At 33.8% G+C, this 24,938-nt stretch overlaps 2 protein-coding genes across 2 annotated transcripts; one reads left to right on the top strand and one right to left on the bottom strand.

Annotated features, from left to right (window-relative positions):
* Positions 1-9,746: 9,746 nt before the first annotated feature.
* On the top strand, positions 9,747-22,765 carry LOC724145 (transmembrane protease serine 9). Its single transcript, XM_006571406.3, has 5 exons — positions 9,747-10,061; positions 14,608-14,791; positions 19,901-20,205; positions 21,588-21,739; positions 22,604-22,765. The coding sequence occupies exons 1-5, from the start codon at positions 9,971-9,973 to the stop codon at positions 22,763-22,765; spliced, it is 894 nt and encodes a 297-aa protein (XP_006571469.1). The 5' UTR covers positions 9,747-9,970.
* LOC410678 (mitochondrial ribosomal protein S11) lies at positions 22,593-24,416 on the bottom strand. Its single transcript, XM_394155.7, has 6 exons — positions 24,159-24,416; positions 23,901-24,028; positions 23,719-23,819; positions 23,583-23,648; positions 23,387-23,494; positions 22,593-22,759 (listed from the first exon to the last, which is right to left on the bottom strand). Exons 1-5 carry the CDS (start codon positions 24,380-24,382, stop codon positions 23,387-23,389), a joined length of 627 nt encoding a protein of 208 aa, XP_394155.4. The 5' UTR covers positions 24,383-24,416; the 3' UTR covers positions 22,593-22,759.
* Positions 24,417-24,938: the final 522 nt, after the last annotated feature.

The following is a 24,938-nucleotide window of genomic DNA, read 5'->3' as shown; positions in this document are numbered from 1 at the left end:
GGGATTCGATGCATGCCGGCCCTTCCGTTTCCTCCACCGGGTACACACAGATCTGTAGCATTCTCGGACACGTACACACCGTCCGGCAATATCTCGAATTGCTCGTGATCGACTATCTCGCAAGTACCTTTACCCGCTGCGAGTTGCGCCTGTACACTGACAGGGGAATTGAATGAGGCGGAAGTTTCTAAGTAAACGGGAGAAAACAGGGAACAGAAAGGTATTTAATTCGTGTCCAAACTGCTTTTGCAAACGCTTCACGGTTTTACGTCGATTTTAAACTTTGCCATGAATTCTCTGCAAATAAATTACAAATAAATTCTTTTGTTTATTAAACATCGCTGTCTCGCTTACGTATTGTATTTCGAGAAGATTATATTTTATTCAATCAACGAAAACAATTTTGAAGAAAGGGAATCTCGAATTTGTAAATGCAACACTCGAAAATCGATTTTAAACAAGTGAGCCAAAGTCTGAAACGCGATATTAAAAAAAGATTGCGCATTAAAAAAGTGTGCCTCTTCTCGCTTTTTACTACCACTCTCTATCATCGTTCGAACAAAAACAGGTCGTTCTCACCACCTCGTTTCTGGCTTCTTTACCCATTATTACCGGCAAACAAACAAAGAAAAGGCGATTCAAGGCGAGTTAGGGGGGAGGGATGAAGATCCCCGGGGATGTCTCTCCACGGGTCCGAAAAGAACTAACTACCTATTTTCGTAACAATATTAACCAACATTTATCTCAAGACTGCCGGTTCGCAGTTTCGCGGGAAAATCAAGTTCGTCCATGGAAGACAATTAACAAGGGCCTGGGATCTTGGGGGGTGTACCTATTTCACGGGGCAGAAGTGGGGCGGACACCGAGGGGCGGGGGAGTCGAATAACGCCTACGCGGAGCCCAGTAAATTACTCTTAACTTCTCCGGGGGTAAAAATTACGGAGTTGTAAGGCCAGAAACCAAGAGGAGGGCTTAAAATTGCGCCCCGCGCACCCCTGGCTCTCTTCATCACAACCCCCGTGAGGAACCATAATTCTCTCCCTATCTACACCGAAACTGCTCCTTCTTGCCGGCTCTCGAGACTCGCTCGTGGGGAATCGCTCGTCATTTATTTATTTTCTCATCTCCCCCGGGACTCGGCCGTCAGAGAAATCCGTCGAAGATAGACTTATCAGGGACGCCTGAAGCCCGACTTCCTTCGGAATCTACGAATCCGATATCCGCCAAGTCCATCCAAGTCAAATGGTGCAACGTGATCTTGCAAACGATTAATAAAATATATTTTTGGGGCAATATATGGATGCGGGAAATATATGGAACGTTTGTTGGATACGTTTGGTGAGTAGTCTTTTTCGAGATTCAGTTAATGTACGGAAAATATCATTACGATTCTCGAGAACGGGAGAATTTAATTGGGGGAAAAGTTATGGTATCGTGAGATGAAGGATTCTTCGTTTGGAGATTTTGTTTGGAAGCGTTTATAAATTTGTTAATTTCGCTCGCGGAATGAGAGCTCGCGACGCTAAGTAAGAAGAATGAGGGTAGCTATTCGCAGTATGGCGGATATTTGAACGGGGGAAAGAAAAGGGATGCTTATCTTTTTCTGCCGCCATTTTTCTATCGACAAATCTTTTATTAATCGAGTTTTGTTATAAATTATAAATTGAGAGTTAATTTATTAATACGGTGGTAAAAGAATTCTGATTTCTTTCAAGTTGAAACTAGAAAAATTTCGTCGACGCGAATATCAAGAAAATTTGTTTTCCCTAACTAAAAAAGTGAAATGGGTAGGAAAAAGTTAATTGTGTTTCAGATTCATTGTTGTCTTAAGCCCGCTACACCTTTTACGAGAAAGACCTCAATTACGTCAGCTGACTAAATTTCTCTCATCTCTTAATAAATACGTTGCACAAATAAACCAACACTAAAAAAAAAAACTAGGTTAAGTATTTGCGGAACACTTAACTTCTCTAAAAAAAATAAACAGGGACATTTTTTTGGGAAACTACCTACGTAGTCGCCACCTTTCGTGATCATTGCATTAATCTAAATCAATCTCATATCTTTGTCCAAATATTTCACAAAAAATTTATTATACCAAAATTTTTCCCTTCAACTTTTTAATCTCATAACACGGAATAAACAAGTAATAAAAAAAAATAATAGGGTCAAGTATTTCTGAAATAGCATATACTTAATCTCACGAAAAAAATACTTTTTGAAAAGTATGAATTCCTATTTGAATTTACGAATATACTTTTTTTATCGTTCTCACGTTGAATAATTTCTTTATAATAATTCAAAACTTCTCGTCGAAATCTCTTGGATTGCTCGTGCCACCACCCCGCTGAACGTTCACGTCGCGCAAACTGCTCGTTTCCTACCAGTTACGATTACAAACGTTTCATTAAGCCTCATTCCGGAGGAAGCTCGATCAACCCCTCTAATCAGGGAAATCTCTATTCTTCGCGTACCATCGTGTAACCAGTTTCCGGTCCACGCGTTATCCGACGCGTTCGTAAAGATGAATTCCGTCTGATATTCGTGGAAGAGAAGCTGGCGGAGATTAAAGAATAAAAAAAAATTATTTAAAATCAAATCGTTTTTTAAATGTTAATTCGTCCATTTTCCTCGGCTGTGTTCTGGAATTCGCGAACGCTTAGATCGGTTAGGTCGTCTTTCGAAGAAATAGTTTTCAGATTGGGTGGGCAGGATGAAAGGAAAGGTGGAAATGGAACAGAGGATACCAAATTGTATCTGGCGATCTCGGCACGGTAAGTTAAAACCCTGAAACTTTACCAATTTGCTCGAATGGTGCTAAGAGAATGATTTCTCCGCGGAACAAGAGGACAATTGTAGGGGATCGTTCGTGCCAGGTGCACGGAAAATTTCCAAATAATTCGTTGCTCTACACCTGGAATTTCATTGAAAGGTATTCGAACTTGGGTTTTTTATTGCGATACGAATCAGGAAAGAGTTTTTACGCGAATTATTAAGATTAAGAAGAAGAAACGAAGAAGAAGGGCAAAAGTACCAGCGTTATCTTACGCTCCCTTGAGAAATTATGAAGAATCAATCAAATTGTGAACTCGTAATTCTTAAAATAAACCATAGAACAATTAGATTGTATTATATTTTGAATAATATTTCGATCGTATTCAAAAATATTTGTGCTTTAAATTTAATCAATCAAATAAAAAAATTAATCGAATGTCGTACACTTGTTTTTCGTTATTCTCATCTGCTTATCTGTTTATCCTGTTTATCTGCCGATCCCACAAACGACTTAAGCGTCAAAAGCAGATGATCCGTGTAATCTATTAGCTAGAATAGGAGAACTATTCGTCCATTATTACTCATAAATACACGAGTCGTCGAACAAAATTGGTGGAAAACGATCGTAATGGAAAGCGTGAAAATACTGGCTGGTGAAAATGGTGGACAAGATCCAAATGGAGAAAGAAAGACGGGCGAAAGAAAAAAACGGACGAACAACCGAAAGGGTGAATGGAACAAAGTGAATAAAAAGAACGATGAGAAAAAGAGTGGAAAAGGGTGGGGAAAAAAAAAGAGGAGAGAGAGAGAGAAAGAGGGAAAAAAAAATAAATGGAACAGAGCATGTGTCGGCACCCTGTCCTAGCAGTTGCAGTGTTCGTTTAATTTCGATTCGATTTTCCGGCGTAGCCGATGGTAAACGCGATGCAGAAACGAAAAAAATCTCGACGCGGTCGCGTCGATGTCCGTGAATCAACGAGACATACGTGTTGGTGCTTTATTCGGTCGCGATAAACGTCATAGCCGAGCGATGACGGTAACTAAACCGCGCAACTATTACTTTCGATATAGCTGCGTGTTCACCGTTTGAAAAGGCGCGACTCGCAATTCGCTGCCCGGAAACGCGACGATTTTCCATCGTTTCGTCCTCGCGATATGAAAGAGAATTATTATTGGAAGATGTTTGAGAATGGTATTTTTTGATGATTTCAAAGAATTCGAACGATGATTCCTCGTCTTGCAATAATTCTAACGTCGATCTGACAATAGAGAGAATATAAAAAGATGAGAGAACGATTTTACGAGAAAACTCGTATGTAAATTTGTCTCAAATTGTAGAACCGTAGGTCTTTTTTATATCAAACATGAAAAGATGAAACGAGAGAGAGATTCCAAAGATTGAAAATCCCTTTCCTTTTTTTTTTTTTTTTACCTTCATAAATTTTAAACATCTCATGGATGAACTACACCTCTTGAAGAAATTTATATTACAGAGCGAATCCATTGAACCTTCAAATTCCTCCTCTCTTCCCTCGAAGTCCCGACCTTTGAACCAGGAATATTCAAACGATAACAATAGATCTGACCCTTCTGATCCATCGGTCGCGAACGGCAGATACATTTCATAGCCTCGGGTCTAATAACATAACTCACTGAAGACAGCATCGATTTCGGATATTTGGATAATGTGGACCGTAAGTAGAAGAAGTATCAATCGTCGATGAGGGTGTATCCAATCCGACCATCTCGATCGACTTCGATCTTGCCTACAATTTCCTCGAAAAAGAACTTCGTATCTGATGAAAGATTCGAAATAAACCTCTTCGTTCTCTTCCCCCTTGATTCACGTAGATATGTACCACGTATTGACAGATCGATTCCAAGGTATTCCGTTTTTCAAAAGTTCATTTATTAAGTAATTCAGCACATATGTAGATAGATATAAACGATGAAAAAGTGGCAGAACGAAGATAAATTAACGTCTCGGAGGAAGATTTAATTCCATGGGATAAGATCTCACAAAGAAAACGATATAAATCTTTACAACGAAGACGAGTTCGAAATTCTGTATCTCTCCGGACTCGAAATCCAATCTCTTCTGATTTATTTATTTGTTTCTCGTTAAAGTTATCCCGACAAAGTTTCCCAACTTTCCTACATAGGTATTGTATAACTGATAGCACATAACACGGCCGAGACGGCGACCACTTCGACACTTGGACGCGTTCGACGACCGAACAATGAAGCCCCGCACAAAGAGACTTCCCTTTCGAATTGACGGAATAGCACGATTCGATGGAGACCAGCGGGCGTGAATGAATTCCTTTCGAGTTTGTGCCAAGGAGATAGTTCGCCCCGTTTCGATATCCGTTTCTTCAATCCGCGCGCGACACGTCCTACAACTGGCGGCCAGGACAGCCACGACAGAATTCTTCGCCCCCTGGAATCTAACGGACGTGGATAGGCTCGAAAGTGAAAGTCGAAGGTGAACACGACGTATGGAGGAGGAATCGCCAGTGAGCCAGTGTTATATTATTCATAAATTTCATCCTGTCACGAATTTGCGTTCAATCGATTATCGAATCTTTCTTACGTGATCTGATATTAATTTATTAAAAATTATACATATAGATTCATTTTTAAATTCAGAAAATTTTTGTCAAAGAAGAAATCGAAGAATTCGATGTAAATAATTAAATGTTTAAATTTTTCCTTTTCGCGATAATAATGAATTTTATTAAACAATTTGTAATAAAAGCGAAAATTCTGACGATATAACGTGAAAATTAATTTCAATTATCTCGAAAAGGGACGTTCGAACAAATTATTGCAATATTCTGCATTAGTTATTCGTTTAACAGAGATTACATTCGAAAGCTTTCTATATGCGTGTCTGTATACACACGTATCTAAAAGGTGTAATAAATTGGCCGACAATATAATCGGGAAATACATTGCGCGTGATGGATTAAGTACACGCTTCCACGGTCTCGGCTCGCTATTGGCTTTCGCGCTGATAACACGCCACAGACAACAATGATACAAACACCTTTTCAGGGCAGGAGGACTAGGTCGCGTTTAAACCAGGTTGCCAGTTTATTCCGACAACATATCGAAGTCGTAATCACGTCGATGCAGCAATGTCACGTTATCATTCGTATGCAATGATTCGTCACCAGTCACGCCGTCGCATGGGACATTTCGTGCATATGACAGTGCGACTCGTTTCACGAAGAAAACAACGCCGATACAGGGAACGACAAGCATCCCTCCTCCCGACTTGTTGATAATGAAAATTATAATTCGTAATTGCACATTTTTACCTTTTTAATATTTTTTTAATATCTTTAATAAATGATGTCTTTTTTTTTGGATCAACAATAATTTGATTTATTTCCTTAACGTGTTTTTTCGATATTTTTCTTTTTTGTCTTTCTTGTTTTCACTGTCAATATTTTATATTTATTTTCTACCGGTATATACCATATAGAAAAATTAATATCTGCGGAAAAATATAAAACAAATCACTCTGTATTTTCACATTTTTATTTTTATTTATTATTTATTTTCAAATTATTACTTTTCGATAACAAATATTCGGAAAATTTCGGAAACCTTTTTTTCTTTTTTTGTAAATTTCATTGTTCGTTCGAATTATCAACGATTTGCGCATATTTAAATCAGCAGAGTAATTTGAAAAATTGAAAGATACGTTGAAAAATAAAATATATCCGGCGCATGAATCCGGCAGGAAGTTGCGATATCGTTTGGCATAAATGAAATTTCATTTTCTTCTTGTGAATCGACCAATGATCGGTCGGCCGAATTCTATCCTCCGCTTCCTATGCCGATCGTAATCCGATTCCCACGCATTCCATTGATAGTCTCCAGTCGAGGCCTCGCAGAATTTCGACTTCTATACAATTCGATTCTCGTCACGGGTCTTCGATGACGTTTTAACGCCATTTCTATCGAAACAGTCAAGATTCTCTCTCATCCCTTCGCGCGTGTTCCGATCGAATCGAATCGAATAACGTTCGAAGAGGAAAATGGTTCGAAAAAATGGCCGCAATCGACGCGAAGGGTTAAAATAAAATCAATTATTTATTCGAGTTTGGTTTAATAAAAGAAGAAATCGTAGCCTTAATATCTTGAAAAATATTGTAAAACTTGATTTGTTTCTCGTTACTTGGATATTCATAGGATCGAAATAAGAATTCCAGCAATGGAGAATAAACGATGATTAAATATGCATACATGCAGGATCAGGCTGCGGAGGCTATGAAGGTCGCTTCCACTTCAAGTGCACCGAACTAAATTTCGTTTTCGTCGACCTCACAATGTCACTGACTCCGCGTCTAGAAACAGGGCTTTCGACCTCACCACGCGTATATACGAGCAAGCAATGCCACGAGCTAAAATTACAACCGTTCAAATATTTAGCCGTCCTTCTAATAGTTAACACTGAACTCCTAAAACCCTCGTTCGAGCTCACACAACCGTGCACCCAAGATACGAAAACAAATATCAATCTAATTGCAAGATATTGCTAACGACTCGTTTTATCCCAATCAAATTCATCGCTTTGACTTGTGATAACAATTTTAAAGTAACAACTAAACGTATCCAAAGTTTGAAAAATAAAAAGAGAACAACAGTGGAAGAACACAAGTTGCGACTGAAATTGCGAATTAAGAAAAAGAAAAATACTAATAAAATGACAGAGAGAAGAACTACTCTGAATCTTATTTTTCATCGAATAAATGAAAAATAATCGATATATACTCAAAAATTTGTTTAATCCACAATTTTATTCGAAATATAAAATGTTCGTAAGCAATGACTATTCTAAAGTTTTCAAAGAGCTAAAGAAACGACACCATAAAAGAGACAATTGAAACAAGAAAAAGAAAAGGGAGATAAAAGAAAACGATAAGGAGGAGCGCGAAGAGGGAGCGAGTTTTGTTATCAGTTCCGCGTCCGTGGGGGTCCGATCTCCATCGTCTAGAAACGAACTTGACCCGGTTAAAGCCAGCTGCAGGAATATTTCGTGATGTATCTACCTGTCGAGGCATAGGTAGAACGGCGGCTGCTCGCGGCGAAGGTGAGCCCCGGCTAGAATAGCGACAAGTGGAAGGAGGGACGCGACGTTTCGTGGTGAGAGGCGCGAGTGAAACAGTTCGCTCCGCGAGAGACAAAGAGTAGGTCAAGTTCAGAGGAACGTGGATGGAGTAACAGTCGAGTGACTCTCGCTTTCATATTCCCTGTGGCGTATACACGACTGTCGTATGCACGTATGCACGCGTGACCACACACGAGGCAAATTCGCCTATTTCTCCGCGGAATGAAGATCGAGAAATGATTGTCGAGCAAGTTGGTTAAGTTTTCTAGTCGAGGGTAGAAATATTTTTAGACCAATTAAAGGAACGAGATTTTGATACTTTGGAAGCGATTTTTTTCTTTTTTTTGACTAGAAGAAAATCTTCGAGACGAAGTTTCCGAATGATTTTGAGAGAAAAGTTTCAATATTGGAAAGAATGGATGAGATTTGGAAGAAAAATGGAGAATTTAGGTTAATCGGGAATCTTTCGTAAACGAGCTGATTGTCAAAGAAGCGTTTCGCATGATTTATATTGATATTCGTTACGAACGATCAAAGGAAGATAATTTTCAAACTTCTCTTATCGTGAAACTTCGTTTTAGAGAAAAGTTCTCGCAAACTCGTCTCACTTAATCAGTAAAATTCCCTTAAGGAGTAATAAATAAGGAATGGACGATTGGTTAAAAACGTTTCGGGATAAAGAGAAATCGTATTTTGAAGTCTCTCTCTTATCAGAAAATTTTCATAATAAATTCACGGTGTAATTTATAATTATTCATTGAAATTCACGATTAATTGTGAAATGTTGCTCGATCAGATTGAAGAATCGCTGACTGCGGTTCCATCTTTCGGAAACAACACGAGTTATCGTTTTATACAAGGGTGACAAGAAATGGTCACCAATTTTGTCTGGCTCTAATGACGAGATTGTATCTACTAATGTTGCATGTCGTTCTACAGCGAAACGTGCGCGGTCAACAGCTTCCATGTCCCCGATTATCCTGACCACCTGTCATAGTGATTATTCGTAGGCACATAATCCGATTGCCGTTTGTCGGCGATAACAACGTCGTGGAGAACGTATGCGTGTACGAAATACGATTACTCGATATGAACAGCTTTAATTTTGATATGATTACGGTGAACATTAGGACACGATTATGGTGGGATTATTTTGTTTATGAATAGAAGCTTGTTAAGGGTTCAACAAAAATAAATCAATCGAGGTAAAAAAAAAAAAAAACAAACGTGTTTGAAAATTTAAAGATTTCGATTTTCGGATTAATTGTAGAAAAGATAAGAAAGATGATAGCGTTCAATGTTTGATTGAAAGTTCAGTCACATCTTGTTTCAAAGCTTTTTGAATTTAATTTTCCTTGAATTTTTTTAAAACTACACATTGTTGTTATTTATCACGAGTTATTTACAAGGTATCGTTAAAATTAATATGAAATATGTTCAACACGCTTAAAATATATCTCTCTAATCATATATCAATAAACCTTGACTTACAATACAACGTGACCATCTTCCTTTTCTTATCTCACAAATTCTACGTAACGCAGTAAAAAAAAATTTCCAGAAATATGTTTCGATTATACACCGTAAACCATTTATAACGATAATTGTGTCGATAAAATATCAATAAGATATTCTCCACACATTTCCATTAAATAATATAATATATTAAAAGATGTAACATGGATCATGGATCCTTGACGACTGACAAAATCATGGACTCGTGATAGATGCGTATCTGTCCTTTGGCCCTTGACCGAGCAATTGTCGAGAGGCACACGTCGCCGGGCGTATTAAGTGCGAAGAAATCACCTTGAAAATCACATCGGGGCCGGCTCGACTCGCATTATCATTGGGTTTCCGCCGCGGCAATCGTATCGATAGACGGTTGCTCGATCCTCGAGCCTCTGAAAGGCGGGTGGCTGCGGGGGTGGTGGAAGGCGAGACAAAGAACGAAAGTGAAACGACGAGAAAGATGCAATCGTAACGAACTACGTATAAAGAAGGCCCGATAGTCAGGCATGCGACATTTTTTCATTGTTCACCGACAAACGATCACCGAAACCGGAACAGACCATGGTATCGCGCCACGTTTCCGCCACGTTTCTCGCCTCTCTCGTATTTTCCGCCGCCTTTGTCAATTGCGCCTCCAAGGAATATAATAATTGTGAGTAATTCACGTGTCAATGAATCTTCTTTTTTTTTCTCTTTCTTCTTTTTTTTTCAAAATATCTTTTTCTAGTTCAGGTTTATCGGTATTGTTATTAAATTAATTCGAATAATAATGGGAAGAATTGTATCGCGATGGAGAAACGGAAGCAACAATTATGATCATTATATTGGAATTTGTTTTGTCTTTGTTAATTCGAATTTCGATGTTGAAAATTGATATTAAATTATTATAATTAATTAAACGTCAAATCAATCCTATATTATTAATTATGAATTGAATATTTTCTGATTTAAAAAATATCATAATAATATATATAATACGATGAAAAATATTTGATTGAATAATATTTGAAGAAAATAGATATAAAAAAATTGACAACTTTTTCGATTGTAGATTTATATAAAAAACGGAAATGAATAGAAAGTGAAGATAAATCGTTAATAATCGGCAAGAAATAGAGAATCTACGATATTTGAAAATTATCAATCGAAAATTATTCTCGAGAAAGAGATACCGATCTGTGAAAACAAATTCATTGAAAAAAAAAAAAGAAAATTCAAGCCAGACAAGAAAAAAATTCATTTAAATCTATTTATTCTATTTCCGCTGTTAACATTTTTTATCAGCCATATTTCAAAAGTATCGAGTTGAAAATATTCGAATCAAGTCCTTCGCAAATACGATTGATCTCATCGAGTTTGATACATCAAAAACAACCGCGTTCCGAAAATCCGTATCGATCCTATGATATTTATTAAACGTAACAATTTTACGCGACATTAGCCCCCGTCGATAACCTATGCGTGAACGAAGGGGCAGAACAGCGTAAATTGCAGCTACGCGAAATGACAGGCTTAACATTGGATTTTCAGAGTCATTCATTACCGAATGAATGCAGCGATGCACTTGCGCCATACCAGCCAGTCACGCGCGATTGCTTCTTAAAACGAATTGAATCTAATTTAAATCCATTCACCTTGAAATATTGACGCCGCGAATCTCTTTAGAAAAAGCGGATTTTCATAATCTCGACCGTTAATAATCGGGAGATCGCATTAACGATTGAAATTATTCACAGAAACTGATCAAACAATTAATTTCTCCTCCTTGATAAACAATTCTTATCGGATCTATTTCGATCTTTCATTCAAAATTGCATGAAATTTTATTTATCGCGATTCCAATTCGATGCGATATTTTCCATATAATTTCTCTTATATGAAGAGATTTTTTTTATCAGAAAACGTTGGACGTTGTACGCGAAAATTTTACTCCCGATTTACGTATGCGGAAGGCTAGAATAGAAAAATGAGCGTGTAACCTAGTCGAAGGCCGATGGAATTAGGCAACGTATAGCCTCGACGGGCTCAACGACTCGAATATTTCGACAGGGCAATGTATCTCCCATATACACGAGCATTCGCGTTTGATGAGGTTCTTAACCCGACGAAGGTTACGGCCACACAACGCCGCTAGAAATTTAATTGTCACGGGGACCCGCAATTTTCAAATTTATCGCAAATACTCTCTGTGCCGAGCTTATGCATTCGATGCGCGCCATCGGGAACAAATTAATGGGTCGCACGCAGAAAGGTAATCACGTTAACGGATTACGCGGGGAACACGCGTAATTACCGTTAAAATTAGAGAAACGAGAAAGTCCATTGATTTTTAACTCGAACGACGATATAACTGTGGCGAATAATTGTGAATGATGCGAGATCCATCATCTTGAGATCTTTCAATTTTGAAAGATCGGAGATGGTAATTAGAAGACGCGTATGATTAATGAGTCGCCTCGATCGCGAGTTGAAAATTGCTCTTTCTAACAACGTTCAATTCTTATCTTATCGATACGAAAGACCAACTTTCGTTGATAGATATATAATCGCGAATGGACGAAGCAACGGATGAAAAATTTGGGTACAAGATAATTGTCAAGAAGTTTTATTTAAAAAAAGAAAGAAAAATGTGTAAAGAATTTTATCTCACGTACAAATAAGCGGAAATACCTATGCCCTTAAAGCTTGAACCACCTGTTTTAGATACATATTCGAGAGATAAAACGAAATGAAATTCGATTTCATACCGAACTGATCCATTACGAAGTACATTCATCGTAACTTTCATGATTTGAAATTCCTGGGATTCTCCTGGTACGCGGATCGGAAATATTATTAACGAAATATTTCCATTGCGATTACGTAAATCATTTTCATAACCGTCGGGTTATAATGTCGACCCGTATCGAGTGGCAAGATAAATTAATTATCAAGATAAATTGCCATCGATCTAGACAACCTCAATTAATCCTTTGCATTCCCATATCTCATGCGACGCGACATTCATGTTTTGTACTACTGAATTTCGCGCTCAACCAAGCAATGCGATCCAGAGATTCCTATGAAAATTACACGAGCCACGAGGATAAAAGTATTTCCAAACGATTAAAATATCGGGTGACGGGTTATGATCGATCTTTTAAACGCTCGATTTTTAATCTTTCTCTTTTTTTCCTTTCTTTTTTTCCTCTTTCTATAAAATCCATTTTAATCCACCCGTATTATGATCCATATTATTTTCTTCGTAAATCTATTCTTCCATACGTTCCGATCCTACATCAATACCCTGCTATACGATAATATAATATTCCCCTAGATACGACGCACGATATTCTCTTAATCAACCCTATTCGTCGAATCCATATCGCGCAATTAACAAGAGAATAACCTGTCAAACTCATTCAAAACACATCGGCAACAGTTTAAATCAGCATGAAACCATTGAAAAGGGAAACCGAGTGAGGTAGGAGGAGGAGGGGAGGGGGGAAAAACGAGGCAAAGCAAACCGAAAAGGGTTCCCTTTCTTCCCACCGTGTCGATTCAGGCTCTTCCAGCCGTTAAAATAACCCCATCCACTGCCACCTGCAGCCGTCAGAATCCGCACAAAAGACTCGAAAAAGAATCTCCAACCTGCTCTCCGTCCCGAGGATCGTTGTATAGGGGCGGGGGGGAAAAAAAAGGCTTAGTCCAAACTGTGAGCGAAATCAACGAGAAGGAGGGTGGGTAAACGAGGCAGAGAAGGGAAGTCGCCGATGGCTCGACGAAAGCATCAGCATATTATCATGACCATGTTCGACCTGCTTTTGACATATCTATTACGCGTTTCCGAATAGAGGTGACTTCGAATTCTATGCCTGTTCCCTGTGCCCACCCTACCCCCGCCCCCTTCGAATGGCGTATCCCTTCGCTCTCTGTCTTCTTCCCGCGGTTTCGGCGGCCGTGAGAAGAGAGGAGACACCGGAGGGCGGGAAATGGAGAAAGGGGTTGGAAACTGGAGGGTCGAAGGGAGGTCCCCGAAACCCCAGAGCGGGTGGAATCGGTGGTGCAGACGTAGAGGTCCAATTAATCAGCCGAGGCGTGAAACGAGAGGGGAAACGTGAAAGGGAGGGAGTGATTCGGTGGAGGGCCAGAGGGATGTCGCAGGGATTGCGGTGACAGATCCGCCGTATCTATCCCTATCTGCTCGGGGCATTAAATTCGCGCGATGCCAGTACCGGTGCCGTCAGCGGCTGGTTCCTCTTGAATCGGTTAACATTCCGTTGTATGCGTTTACTTCGGCTTTCAATTAAACGGTTGCACATCATCAGTTGGACGCGTCTCGTCCGCGGTTTTAATTTGAATTTTCCCTCCGATCCGCAACTCGGCGAAGAGTTGGATGGATTCGGTCGAGGAAAAGATCGATGGAAATCGATCGATCGAATATATATGTATGGTAATTGCTGTCATACAAAGAGGATCTTCAAAAAGGATCTGAATTTGGTTCCATTCCGTTTATGAAACTTTGGTTAGAAAATTTCATTAGAAACGATTTCCTAGAATGATCGTATCCAATCGATTCCTTTTTTTTTTGTTCTCTCTGCCGTGAACGTGCCGTTTCTCGTAGAAGAAATAACTGAAACAGAATTTCGTTCGTTGTGTTAATGAAATACGCCGGGTGATTATTTTTGATAAAAGTTAAAATGAACTTTGTGTCGGCGCTCGATTAATGAAAAAAACGGAGGGGGGGGGGTGTTCTTCGGTCGCTGCAACTTTTTGAAACCATTTTCCCTTTAATTGTAAATTGTTCTCTCGTAATTTCACTTAATTGCAACGAAGATGAGGTCTAGAGACTTTTTAATTCTTTTCTAATTTCGCGAATTATACGCACTCGAATGCAAAATAGAAAGGTGAAACGATTAAAACAATTTCACCGTTAAAAATATAAAAAACGTTTTAATTTTCTCAATTTATTTGGCTTTTAAAAAATATTTCAGAATATTTCAAAAAAATTGTATATTATTATTCTTAATAATTTATTATTTTTTAGTTTTGAACAAAAATTTGGAAAAACAAAATCTCCGCATTATCATTTTCCTTACGATATATTTATCGTTTCGATTTTTCTTTCTTTTCTTTTTCTTTTTTTCTTTTTTGCAATCAATTGCAGTCGGATTTCTTATCGGATGTTAACGAGAAAAATACAATACTTGCAATAACAGTCGCTGATGTCCCTTGCGGCCAAAGAAATATCGGCATACGCACGGCGAAACTAGTCGGGGGACAAAACGCGATACCACACGAGTTTCCTTGGATGGTGAGCATCAGCAGAAAAGGAGGACACTTCTGCGGTGGTACCATACTTAACTCGAAATACGTCTTGACTGCGGCCCATTGCCTATGTTCGTAAGTGAATTTCATTTATATATAAATATTACACATAATGTATAAATATATAATATAATATATATATAACATAACATATATATAAATATTGCACACAATTTTTACCCACGATTTTACTAATTAACTAACATTTTAATAAATATTCCATATATTCTGTTTAATATTTAGATAACAATTAATTATGGAAATTATAGAATAATATACAAGGTATAAACGGTTTTGGAAATTATGTCTGTAATTGATTAAAATACACGACTTCGATTTATAGATGGAATAAATACGCGATGCATTTGAATATGTTGTTTTGTTATGTTGTTACAAATGTTTATTTGTTTTAAAACGATCATTTATTTAAAAATGAAAAAAAAAATGAAAAAAAAAATTCCTTGTTGTATCTAAATATCGTAGCAAGTCTATATTATTGTGTATGCGTAAGCGAACAAATTTTGCAATATGCAGAACAGAGATATAGGTACAGCGTTGAAATGAATTTTTATACAACAAAATCTCGATTCGAATTGGATAAAAAATTGTTTCAAAATTTTACATAGCCAGAACCTTTGAAATTTCCAAACGTAATATTAAAAAATATTTCATAATAAAAAGGAAAAAAAAATACTAAAAAAAAAAAAGAAACGAAATATTATCGATGATTATTCAAATAGAAATTCTATACTGTTCAGTTCAAGCATCGAATCTGCTTAAAAGAGTTACTCTGTTACTGTCCAATATCCGACCAACTACTATCCTTGAATACCTTGAATATATTTACGATATTATACTTTAATTTTATTTATAAATTCAAAATAAATCGGCTCGATTCGGGAAACTTGTTTCGTCGAACAGTTCGCGAAAAATACCGAAAAAAGGAGCACCTAAATTTCAAAGCATTACAATATCGATCGAATGGATAGTTTATACCCCCATTCTTTGCAATAATGCTGGTATATACGCAGTGTTCGCGTAATCAATATGCAGGTTGCCATCGAAAATATTCATGGCAGAAAAACGACTGTTTCTTCATGGAAAGCTGCCCATTGTTCCCTGTAATCGAATCTACGAGCGCGACACGAGAGAGAGAGAGAGAGAGAGAGAGAGAGAGAGAGAGAGAGAAAGGGAGATCTTATCGCGGATTCACAATAGCCCCCTCTGTGCCAAAATTTTCTACCGTTTTCAGTATCACTGTTAAAATGTCAGCGAAACGCGAATAACCAATCTTGTCCAACAAACCGTGATTGTAATTATTCTGATCCGATCTCGACGATTCGAGATGGCCGCATGATTAAATCTCATACAAAACATATTCATTTTTCAGCTTGCTAATATTTCGTTGCAAATTGCATTTCGCGTAAATATTACAAATTTTGTAACGTTAGTTACAATTTAGTTAATGCGAGAGTTTAATAGATTCTTTCTCATCGAATTTTAAGAAATAATCGTCAAAAGGATTGGATCAATAATAATTGGACCGGTTTGAAAATGTTTAAATGATAGAAATTTGTAGCGTTTATATGTTTTCGCGCGCAACGTATCGTATAAAAAGTGACAAATATATATATTAACATTTTTCCGTGCGCGAAACGAGAGAAATTGGGTGAGGAGGAGGCATGGTCGAGAAAATATCACTTTAAAGTTCGACCCGAGTGGTTCAATTTTTTAAGAACGGGGCTGCCTCAAAAAGCTTTGCAAGTGACTGCGTCATAATCCACTTAATCCATCCGTGCAATCTATGCGAATCTGTGCCGAGTTTAAAAACGTAGAAATCCGCGTGTTGCGCGGCACGGCGATTACGGTCCGTAGTTTGCAAAAATCATCACGCTCTGGGAAAGGATAAAAAGTTTAATGCGCGCCTCTGTAGAAATTACGTAACGTGTAAAAAAAAAAAAGAAAAAAAGAAAAAAAAAAGAAAGAAAGAAAGAAGGAAAGAAGGGAAGAGGAAAAAGAGGGGGGAAAAAATGGAGAGGGAATACTACGAAATCCCAACGTTACACCTATTTTTATCATGTCACTTTCACGTGAAATATTTTCCGTAGAAAATGGAATTACAAACTGGTAAAGGATCAAGTGATGACGAAAAATAAAATCGGACGAATTATATATATAGATAAAAAGTGAAAGGAATTTTCTATTTGCCGTATATATAAGTAGTATATGTACTTATATACGCAAAATGGGAAAATATTGAACATCGTTAACAGAATAAAACGCATTTCTCTGACTTGCTGACTGTCTGGCTTTGTGATTATCGAACGACCGGATAAACGGCCAATCACTTCGTTAAAATTATATAAAACGACGAGACCGTGTGCTATTCACGGATATCCTGTCGCTCCCTGCGGTCGTATACATATACACACGCGGGACACGATATCGATGTTAATTGGAGCGACGATTACATTTTAAATGAAACCTCGAGCGTATTTTTCCGGCGAATGAGCAAGTCGAATGGAAAGGCAAAGAGCATTGTGTCAAGTTAAAAACTGCTGTGCCGCTATTTGCCCGCGTAAACATTGTCGCCAAATAGAGTCAAGAGGCGGCCTTTTATTAAATGCCAGGTGAAAAAGGTTCTGTGTCCAACTGAGGGAGAAGTGTGTGTATCTATGCGGATGCGCGAAAATCAATCCTGCAACATTGTACAACACATGGTATTTTTACCATTTGTACAAACGATTGATAAAATCAAGAAAAATAATAATGTGAAAACAAAAAAAGTGTGTCGATCGGATACGATCCTTGTCGAACATTTAACCGATTGATTGGCAAGCGAAATTATTTATACGATCGATCGAATCGTTCGCTTTATTAACAACGACCCTTTGCCGTACTCGCGGAATTGTCTGCAATTAATTATGCAATAGGTTATCAATGATACGTGAGCCGTGTCGGCTCTTCGGCGAATAGAATTTATTTGGCCTATATTTTGCGAATTATCATTCTTGCAGAAAATTTCGCATTTCGTTGAGAATTTATTCATAAAATTTGAAATATACGTTCGTGAAAAAAATATAAAAATTGCGACGACGCATTGCTTGGAAAATAATCGTTTATAATATATATTATAAACACCGATATTAAATACGATATAACCCAATTTCAAGAATTAATATTAAAAACTACGATCACTTATGTTAAAAAGTGAAAAAGAGAGAAGAAATGCGTTAGTGATTTCAATTTAAAAGCAATTTCCACGCTTTTCATTTTAAGAGAATTACATTCGAAGCATTGTAATAGGATCCTGGAAACTCTTCCTATCATCAGATAAAATCGAGAGAGGATTTCGAAAATATTCGTAATTTTTTTTCTCACGGATACAACGGAGATTTATGTGGAACAGTGTCCATGCAGGTAATTAAACGTCGAGACACTGGCGTTGCACGATGAAACGTGTAAACGCTCTCTGTCTTTGTCTTTGTTGAGTAACAGAGAGATAGATAGAGAGATAGAGAAGTGAGAGAGAGAGAGAGAGAGAGAGAGAGAGAGAGAGAGAGAGGAAGAGAGAGGGAGGGATGATAGAGGAAGGGGAGTTGAAGCTGGACAGGGTGGCCATAGAGAGAATCCAACGGAGCTTCGGCGTTGTAAACCATGATTGCGTGTAGATTACAGACCACTCGGTAATTGCTAGCAGCCATGCAAAACGCATGACAAAATGTTGCCAGCTAGCGCGAGATCGTGAAAATATATCCGACTCCAACCATTGTCCACATTTTCTTTATCGTTCACGGAAACAGCCGAAATAAATTTCGTTAATGTGGTGAGCGCGAAAGAAAATTATTCGTTAAGTTATCACGAAGAAAAAAAAATGGAAATAAAAATAAAAGAAAAATATTACAGAAAAAATTACAGATACATTGTGATATAAAAGAAAAATCATCGCTATTATCGTTTGGAACGTTTGGATGATTAATAAGAATTCGGATAAAATTTTAAAAAAATAAGCGATCAATTATTGACGAAATCGAAATGATTGAAATTAAATTCACCGTAAAATAGATAACGAACCTCGTCATACAAAACAGTTTATAAGCAAATTAACGGCTCGATTAACAACCGAATACCCAGTTGAAAAGATCATTCCTCTAGTAGTGCGATCTAACATTTAGCCGACGGTATACTTTAATTGGAAGGGGTGTGATGATGATAACGATAGGAAATAACTACGATAATGCATCCGTGCTAAATTGTATAATCCACAATGGGACAATGGAACTGCCTCAATGAAGATAGAAAGATCCATTAAGGAGGGGATATCTCTGCAAGAAAAGACGAATTTTGAAAACTTGAAAAACGACTCGAATGTAATTGTACTATCCTCAAATCGAGTAATATCACGAAAAAGAAATTGGGACAAATTTTCTTCCCATCACATCGTTCATAACGGAAGAGGATGAAATGAAAATTAAGAAAATTTCGTTAATTTAGAAATCATATGGACTTTTAACTATGAATTAACTAAATATTTCGAGAATAAATATTGAAATATTCAATATCGATCGTTATAAAGAAATAAAAAATTTTCTTTAAATAATTATAAATATCTATAAATAATTACAAATAAAAATATAAATTGCATGTTATTTTGTTAGAAACATTAAGGGATGAAAGGAATAAAAAAGCATAAATGGAAAAAATGGAGAAAATGTGAACTATATCTATATCTCTTTGTTTTTTCTGAATTTTCTTAACTTTTACGATGATTAGTTGTTGATTTGTTATTGGATCTTGATTCCTAGAAACGGAATACTGAGCTATTCATCCTATTTGCCTTATATATATATATATATATCTGCATATAAAGTGGAGATTACAACTTGTTGTTTTTCCAGAGAAAAGTTGCTACAAAACGTAAGAATATATAACATGCAAGTTTAAGAAAATAGCTTCTATTATACATTACATATTTTTTTTTCACAAAGGAATAGAAACTGCATCTTAAAAAGCATAAAATATAAAAAATAATAATTGTTAGTAATTATTTCGTCTATCTTTATTAATTATTATTTTCTCGTATCCTAGATTGTAACGAAATTTATCTAATATTTTTTACGAAAAACGAAATTTTTCTGAACAATTTAATTTAATAGATAAAAAAAATTTTTTTTTTCGACTCAGATCCACTTCTGTAATTCCAACCAATCAATTACGGATCAGCCTTGGCGAGTATAATTTAAAAGGACCGGAAATTCCAGCATCAAAAGAAGAAAGAGTGGTGAACGCTATTCTACATCCTGGTCATAAGTGCGGAAAATACGCGGACGATATCGCCATTCTAGAACTTGCAAGGCCGATCATTTGGTCGGAGAGTGTGAAACCTGCTTGTTTACCTGTGGCCACAGGAAAACCAGGATACAGTACCTTCAACGGAGAACTCGCCAAGGCCGCTGGATGGGGGTGGTTCGGCGAAGACAGATCCAAATGTAAGTAAATAATTCCATTTCATCTCCCACATCTTTCCTTTTACTTGGTAATTCGCTTGAGAAGAATCCAAGAGAAAATTATTGACATTAATTACTTGACGTTTCATCAAATAATTAATGGGATGATATATAAAATCGTAACTTGGCAAAAAAATCGCTAGTTCTACTACCAGAATATTTTAAAACAAATTTCAAAGTAAATAATTTTATTGATTTTGAATTGATTTATTGAGTATAAATAATAAAAACAAAAAAAAAAATTTGTTATCACAGTCAATTGGTTTGTGATAATGAAATATTATAAAGAATGTATAAGTTATATTGAAAAATTTTCTATTAGCGAATAATTTAGAATTTTATTAAATTCTATTAATTTTTATTATTCTGATAAAAATTTCTATCTACTATCCTGATTAACTAATTAAAAGGATTAACAATAAGATCAGATTAAACTTCGAGCAAAAATTATTTATAAATGAATGAAATTAAATTTTTATTCAATTTGAATGTTTATGCATATTAACAATAATTCTTATTTCAAAAAACAAAAAATTTTTTGAATGAAAAGAATATATCGTCAATGATTTTTATTGATATCAAATTTTTTGGGATATAGAAAATAGATACATAAATACAATACTTATTAATAAAATACATAAGATATAAATATAATTTATTTCAATTTTTTGTCTTGTATTTAACATTGCCTATATAATGTAAACTATTTATAATGGATTATCTTTTAATAAAGTTTAATTTTAATAATTTAATTAAATTATTTAATTATTTAAGTTTAATTTTTAATTTTTAATTTTTAATTTTAACATAATAAAATTATTAAAAAAATTATAATTATTATTATTAAATTTTATTTCCTTACTGTTAAATAATCTAACGAAACCAGATTTTATTATATAATATATAATTTTGATTCATTGATCAAAAAAATTTCATATTCCGATTATAATCATTATAATCATTTCTAATATATAATTCTGTATAAAAAATTTTTAAATATTTTTTTTAAGATAATATAATATAAGATATATAATAATATCTCATAATATATTTTTTCTCATCTATGAATAGATATATATGTACATTATATATGAATCGATCTAAATACAATATTGCGATCAATATTTCATTATGTAATTTCTTTTTTAACAAATTTTTAACAAATTTTTAACAAATAGTTGAAATAATGATTAAAATAATAAATAAGTAATTTTATGATATTATCCCAAATATTATTTACAAAAAAATTATAAATCAAAAAATTGTAATTTATTTCTTCCTTTCAAAATTGATAATTATATTCAAAATTAATATTTATTTAAAATAATTACTTTATTATCAAATATTTTTATTTTATTTTATAGATAAACGAGCAGATGTATTACAAAAAGTGGAAGTTCGCGTGATCGAGAACAATATATGTCGTGAATGGTATGCTAGTCAAGGAAAGTCAACCCGTGTAGAATCAAAGCAAATGTGTGCCGGCCACGAAGAAGGTGGTCGCGATTCTTGTTGGGTAAATAAAATCTTCTCGAATCAATTATCTAACTTATTTATACATTTTACAAATATTTCTGTTTTTTTTTTCTATCGATCTTCTTTTTATTCATGTGGAACTAGACAAAGTATGTTGCTTATTCGTATATAAAATTCATGCCCTATTGAATAACGGCAATACGAATTTCAATAAATATCCGATTGCTTTGATGAGTACGTAGATTGAATTAACAACCAGAGATTGAATTTTTGGTCTTCAAACCGAATTTTTGATATTCAACCACAAAACATTCAATAGAATGACAAAAAAAATGAATAAAGGATTAAAAATCCTTCAAAAAATATGTTGATATTGTGGTTTGATATAATGTAATTATTAGAATTGATAATTATGGAATATTTCATTATTTCCAACTCGATATATTTTTATCACGAATTTATGATTCTGCTTTCGAATCATTTGACGATTATCTTCTACTTTGAATAGTTTTACATTGTTTTATTTGTTAAATTTCTATATTGATCGTATGATACATATAATATATAATATAATATATATATAATATATATATAATATATAAATAATATAAAATAATAACATAAAATAAAATAGTATAATATATAATATATTAACATAAACGATTAAATTAAAATTATTTATGTAATAATTATTAAGTAAGTAAAATATTAAATAAAATATTTATTTAATTTATTATTGAATATATTATTTTAAAAAAATAATATATTATATTAATTATATTAAAAAATTATAATATTTACATTGAAAAAACTATATAATTTACTTACATATTTTATAAAAAGTAAATTTGATAAAAATGATTAAATTGAAAAAATATAAGTAATATCTGGTATTTTTCTTTAGGGTGATAGTGGTGGACCACTGATGATCACAAGTCATCTTAATGGTAATGTAATGGTTGTAGGAATAGTTTCATCCGGAGTAGGATGTGCACGGCCACGACTTCCAGGCGTGTATACTCGAGTTTCAGAATATATATCTTGGATTACGCAACATATCCTATGATGAAATAAAATTTAAAATTTTGATTCATTTGCTTTAATATTTTATTTTCTAAAAGCTTCAATTCATATAAAAAATTTGAATCTGTATAGACTTCGAAAAAATTTTTTCTGTAAATATTTAAAGTCATAAGAAAAAATTATATCTAATGAAGAATTCTTTTTTTCTTTTTTTGTGAAAAATTTTAAAAACCAATTAAATTCCAATATATGTTTCAATTAAAAATAAGTTATAACTTAATATTATTATAGTAAAAAATTTGCTAATTAAGAAATTAAGCAAGATAATCAAATGATCATGATGATAGTAAAGTATAAGTAATTTATAAAATTTGTCTTTTTATCTAGTCAGTATTTTCTATTGTTATATATGTTATATATATGCTATATTTTTATACTATATGCTATATGTTATATATGCTACAGTACAAAATGTATATATATATATATATATATATTGTTATATATTTTACCATAAACTAATTATAAGATAAACTATTATAATTTAATAATATAATTAATATATAATTATAATATATATAATATTATAATATATATTTAAAAAAAAATGTATTTTACATATAATATAAATTAAACTATTGAATATATCATATATTTTTATTACTTATATTCTTCTTTGTTTTCTTGGTCTTGGAGGATTCCATGATACTCTAGTATCATCTGTGATAGAAACAATATTTAATTCTGTTAGCTGCAAACCTTTTATAGCACCCTGAATAGATATAAAAATAATCATTGAATGCATATATATATATATATATTTAAAAATTTGATTTATATGTTTATTTTTTGACATTTACCATTCTTCCAGGTCCAATACCTTGTATTCTTAATTTGACTGTTTTAATACCATGATTAAGAACACGCTAAAATAATATAAATAATATAACAATTTATGAAAATTTTGAATAAATATGTATTAAAAAATTTTCTTACTGTTCCAAATGTAATTGCAGCTTGTTGTGCTGCAATATTAGTACCTTTCTTTGTATTTTTAAAACCTTCAAGTCCAGCAGAATGTAATATTATTCCTGATCCTATAAAAATATTGAAAAAAATAAAAGAATCATATAAATAATATTAATAAAGCTATTATATATTTTTACATTAATAATTACCTTTAAAATCAGTAAGAGACATTATTGTATTATTATGAGATGATTTTATATTAATAACATGTAATTGAGTATATTGTACACCATCAAAAAATTGATATAGTGTAGAAGCATCAGGAAATAATGATTTTCTAAAATCAACATTATATAAATAATTTAATAATATAACTATCTATAATAAAACAATAAATACCAGCAATGATATAAATCAATGCTACATAATTTAAATAAAATGTTTATAAATCAAAATTAAATACTTACGATTTTACATCAATAAAATCAATTGCTTTTTCTCCTTCCATAACTACATTTTTTCTTTTTGTATTAGCTCTTACTTTGGAAAATCCACTTCGAAATTCTTTCATAATATTTGAGGTTAAATGAATATTTCGAACATTCATGAATTTCAAACATGGTAAAGTAATAAGTTTTTCATTAAATAAAATCATATTTTTTGTTACAGATTGTAAAATGAATGAAATCATTGTTGTATATAAAATATGTAATATATACAAAATATATTATTTATCTAAAAAAAACTAAAAAAAAAAACTAAGAATAATATCCAAATTATTGAAATAACATATAATACATTTTGCAATTAATTTTATAAATATAATCTCTTAAAACTAAACTAATTCACACAAATTTATTTTATAATTTTATAATATAAAATACAATAAGAAAATAAATTAGACAACAAATAATGAAAATGATATAGAAGTAAGAAAACCATTCGTATCACTTATTCATCATCAATCGTTTCTGATCTTGTTTTTATTTCTAGATATAATATTTTCGATCAATATGTGTTTATTTTTATGAATGTATTTTATCAATCTGTTGAAATCAATTAAACAAGTTTCTTATTTCTTTCGATTACCAATTTATTAGCAATATTAATTCTTATATTCATATAATTTCAGTTTCAATAGTCTAATAGTTATATGATACTTTCGCATCTATAATATAACAAGTACACGGTTTTAAAATTCAAATGTTTTTATACCATCGTTAATAGGAATCTTTGTTCATTTTATA

Source organism: Apis mellifera, linkage group LG1 (assembly GCF_003254395.2).
Source record: "Apis mellifera strain DH4 linkage group LG1, Amel_HAv3.1, whole genome shotgun sequence".
NCBI classification, from domain to species: domain Eukaryota; kingdom Metazoa; phylum Arthropoda; class Insecta; order Hymenoptera; family Apidae; genus Apis; species Apis mellifera.
This window is presented reverse-complemented; position numbering and strand designations above follow the sequence as displayed.

Coding starts and splice junctions, on each gene's coding strand:
- LOC724145 (XM_006571406.3), top strand. CDS start 9,971: ATGGTATCGCGCCACGTTTCCGCCACGTTTCTCGCCTCTCTCGTATTT. Junction 10,062..14,607: donor CTCCAAGGAATATAATAATT/GTGAGTAATTCA, acceptor TTGCAATAACAG/TCGCTGATGTCCCTTGCGGC. Junction 20,206..21,587: donor CGGCGAAGACAGATCCAAAT/GTAAGTAAATAA, acceptor TTTATTTTATAG/ATAAACGAGCAGATGTATTA.
- LOC410678 (XM_394155.7), bottom strand. CDS start 24,382: ATGATTTCATTCATTTTACAATCTGTAACAAAAAATATGATTTTATTT. Junction 23,820..23,900: donor GTCTCTTACTGATTTTAAAG/GTAATTATTAAT, acceptor ATATTTTTATAG/GATCAGGAATAATATTACAT. Junction 23,649..23,718: donor CTGCAATTACATTTGGAACA/GTAAGAAAATTT, acceptor ATATTATTTTAG/CGTGTTCTTAATCATGGTAT.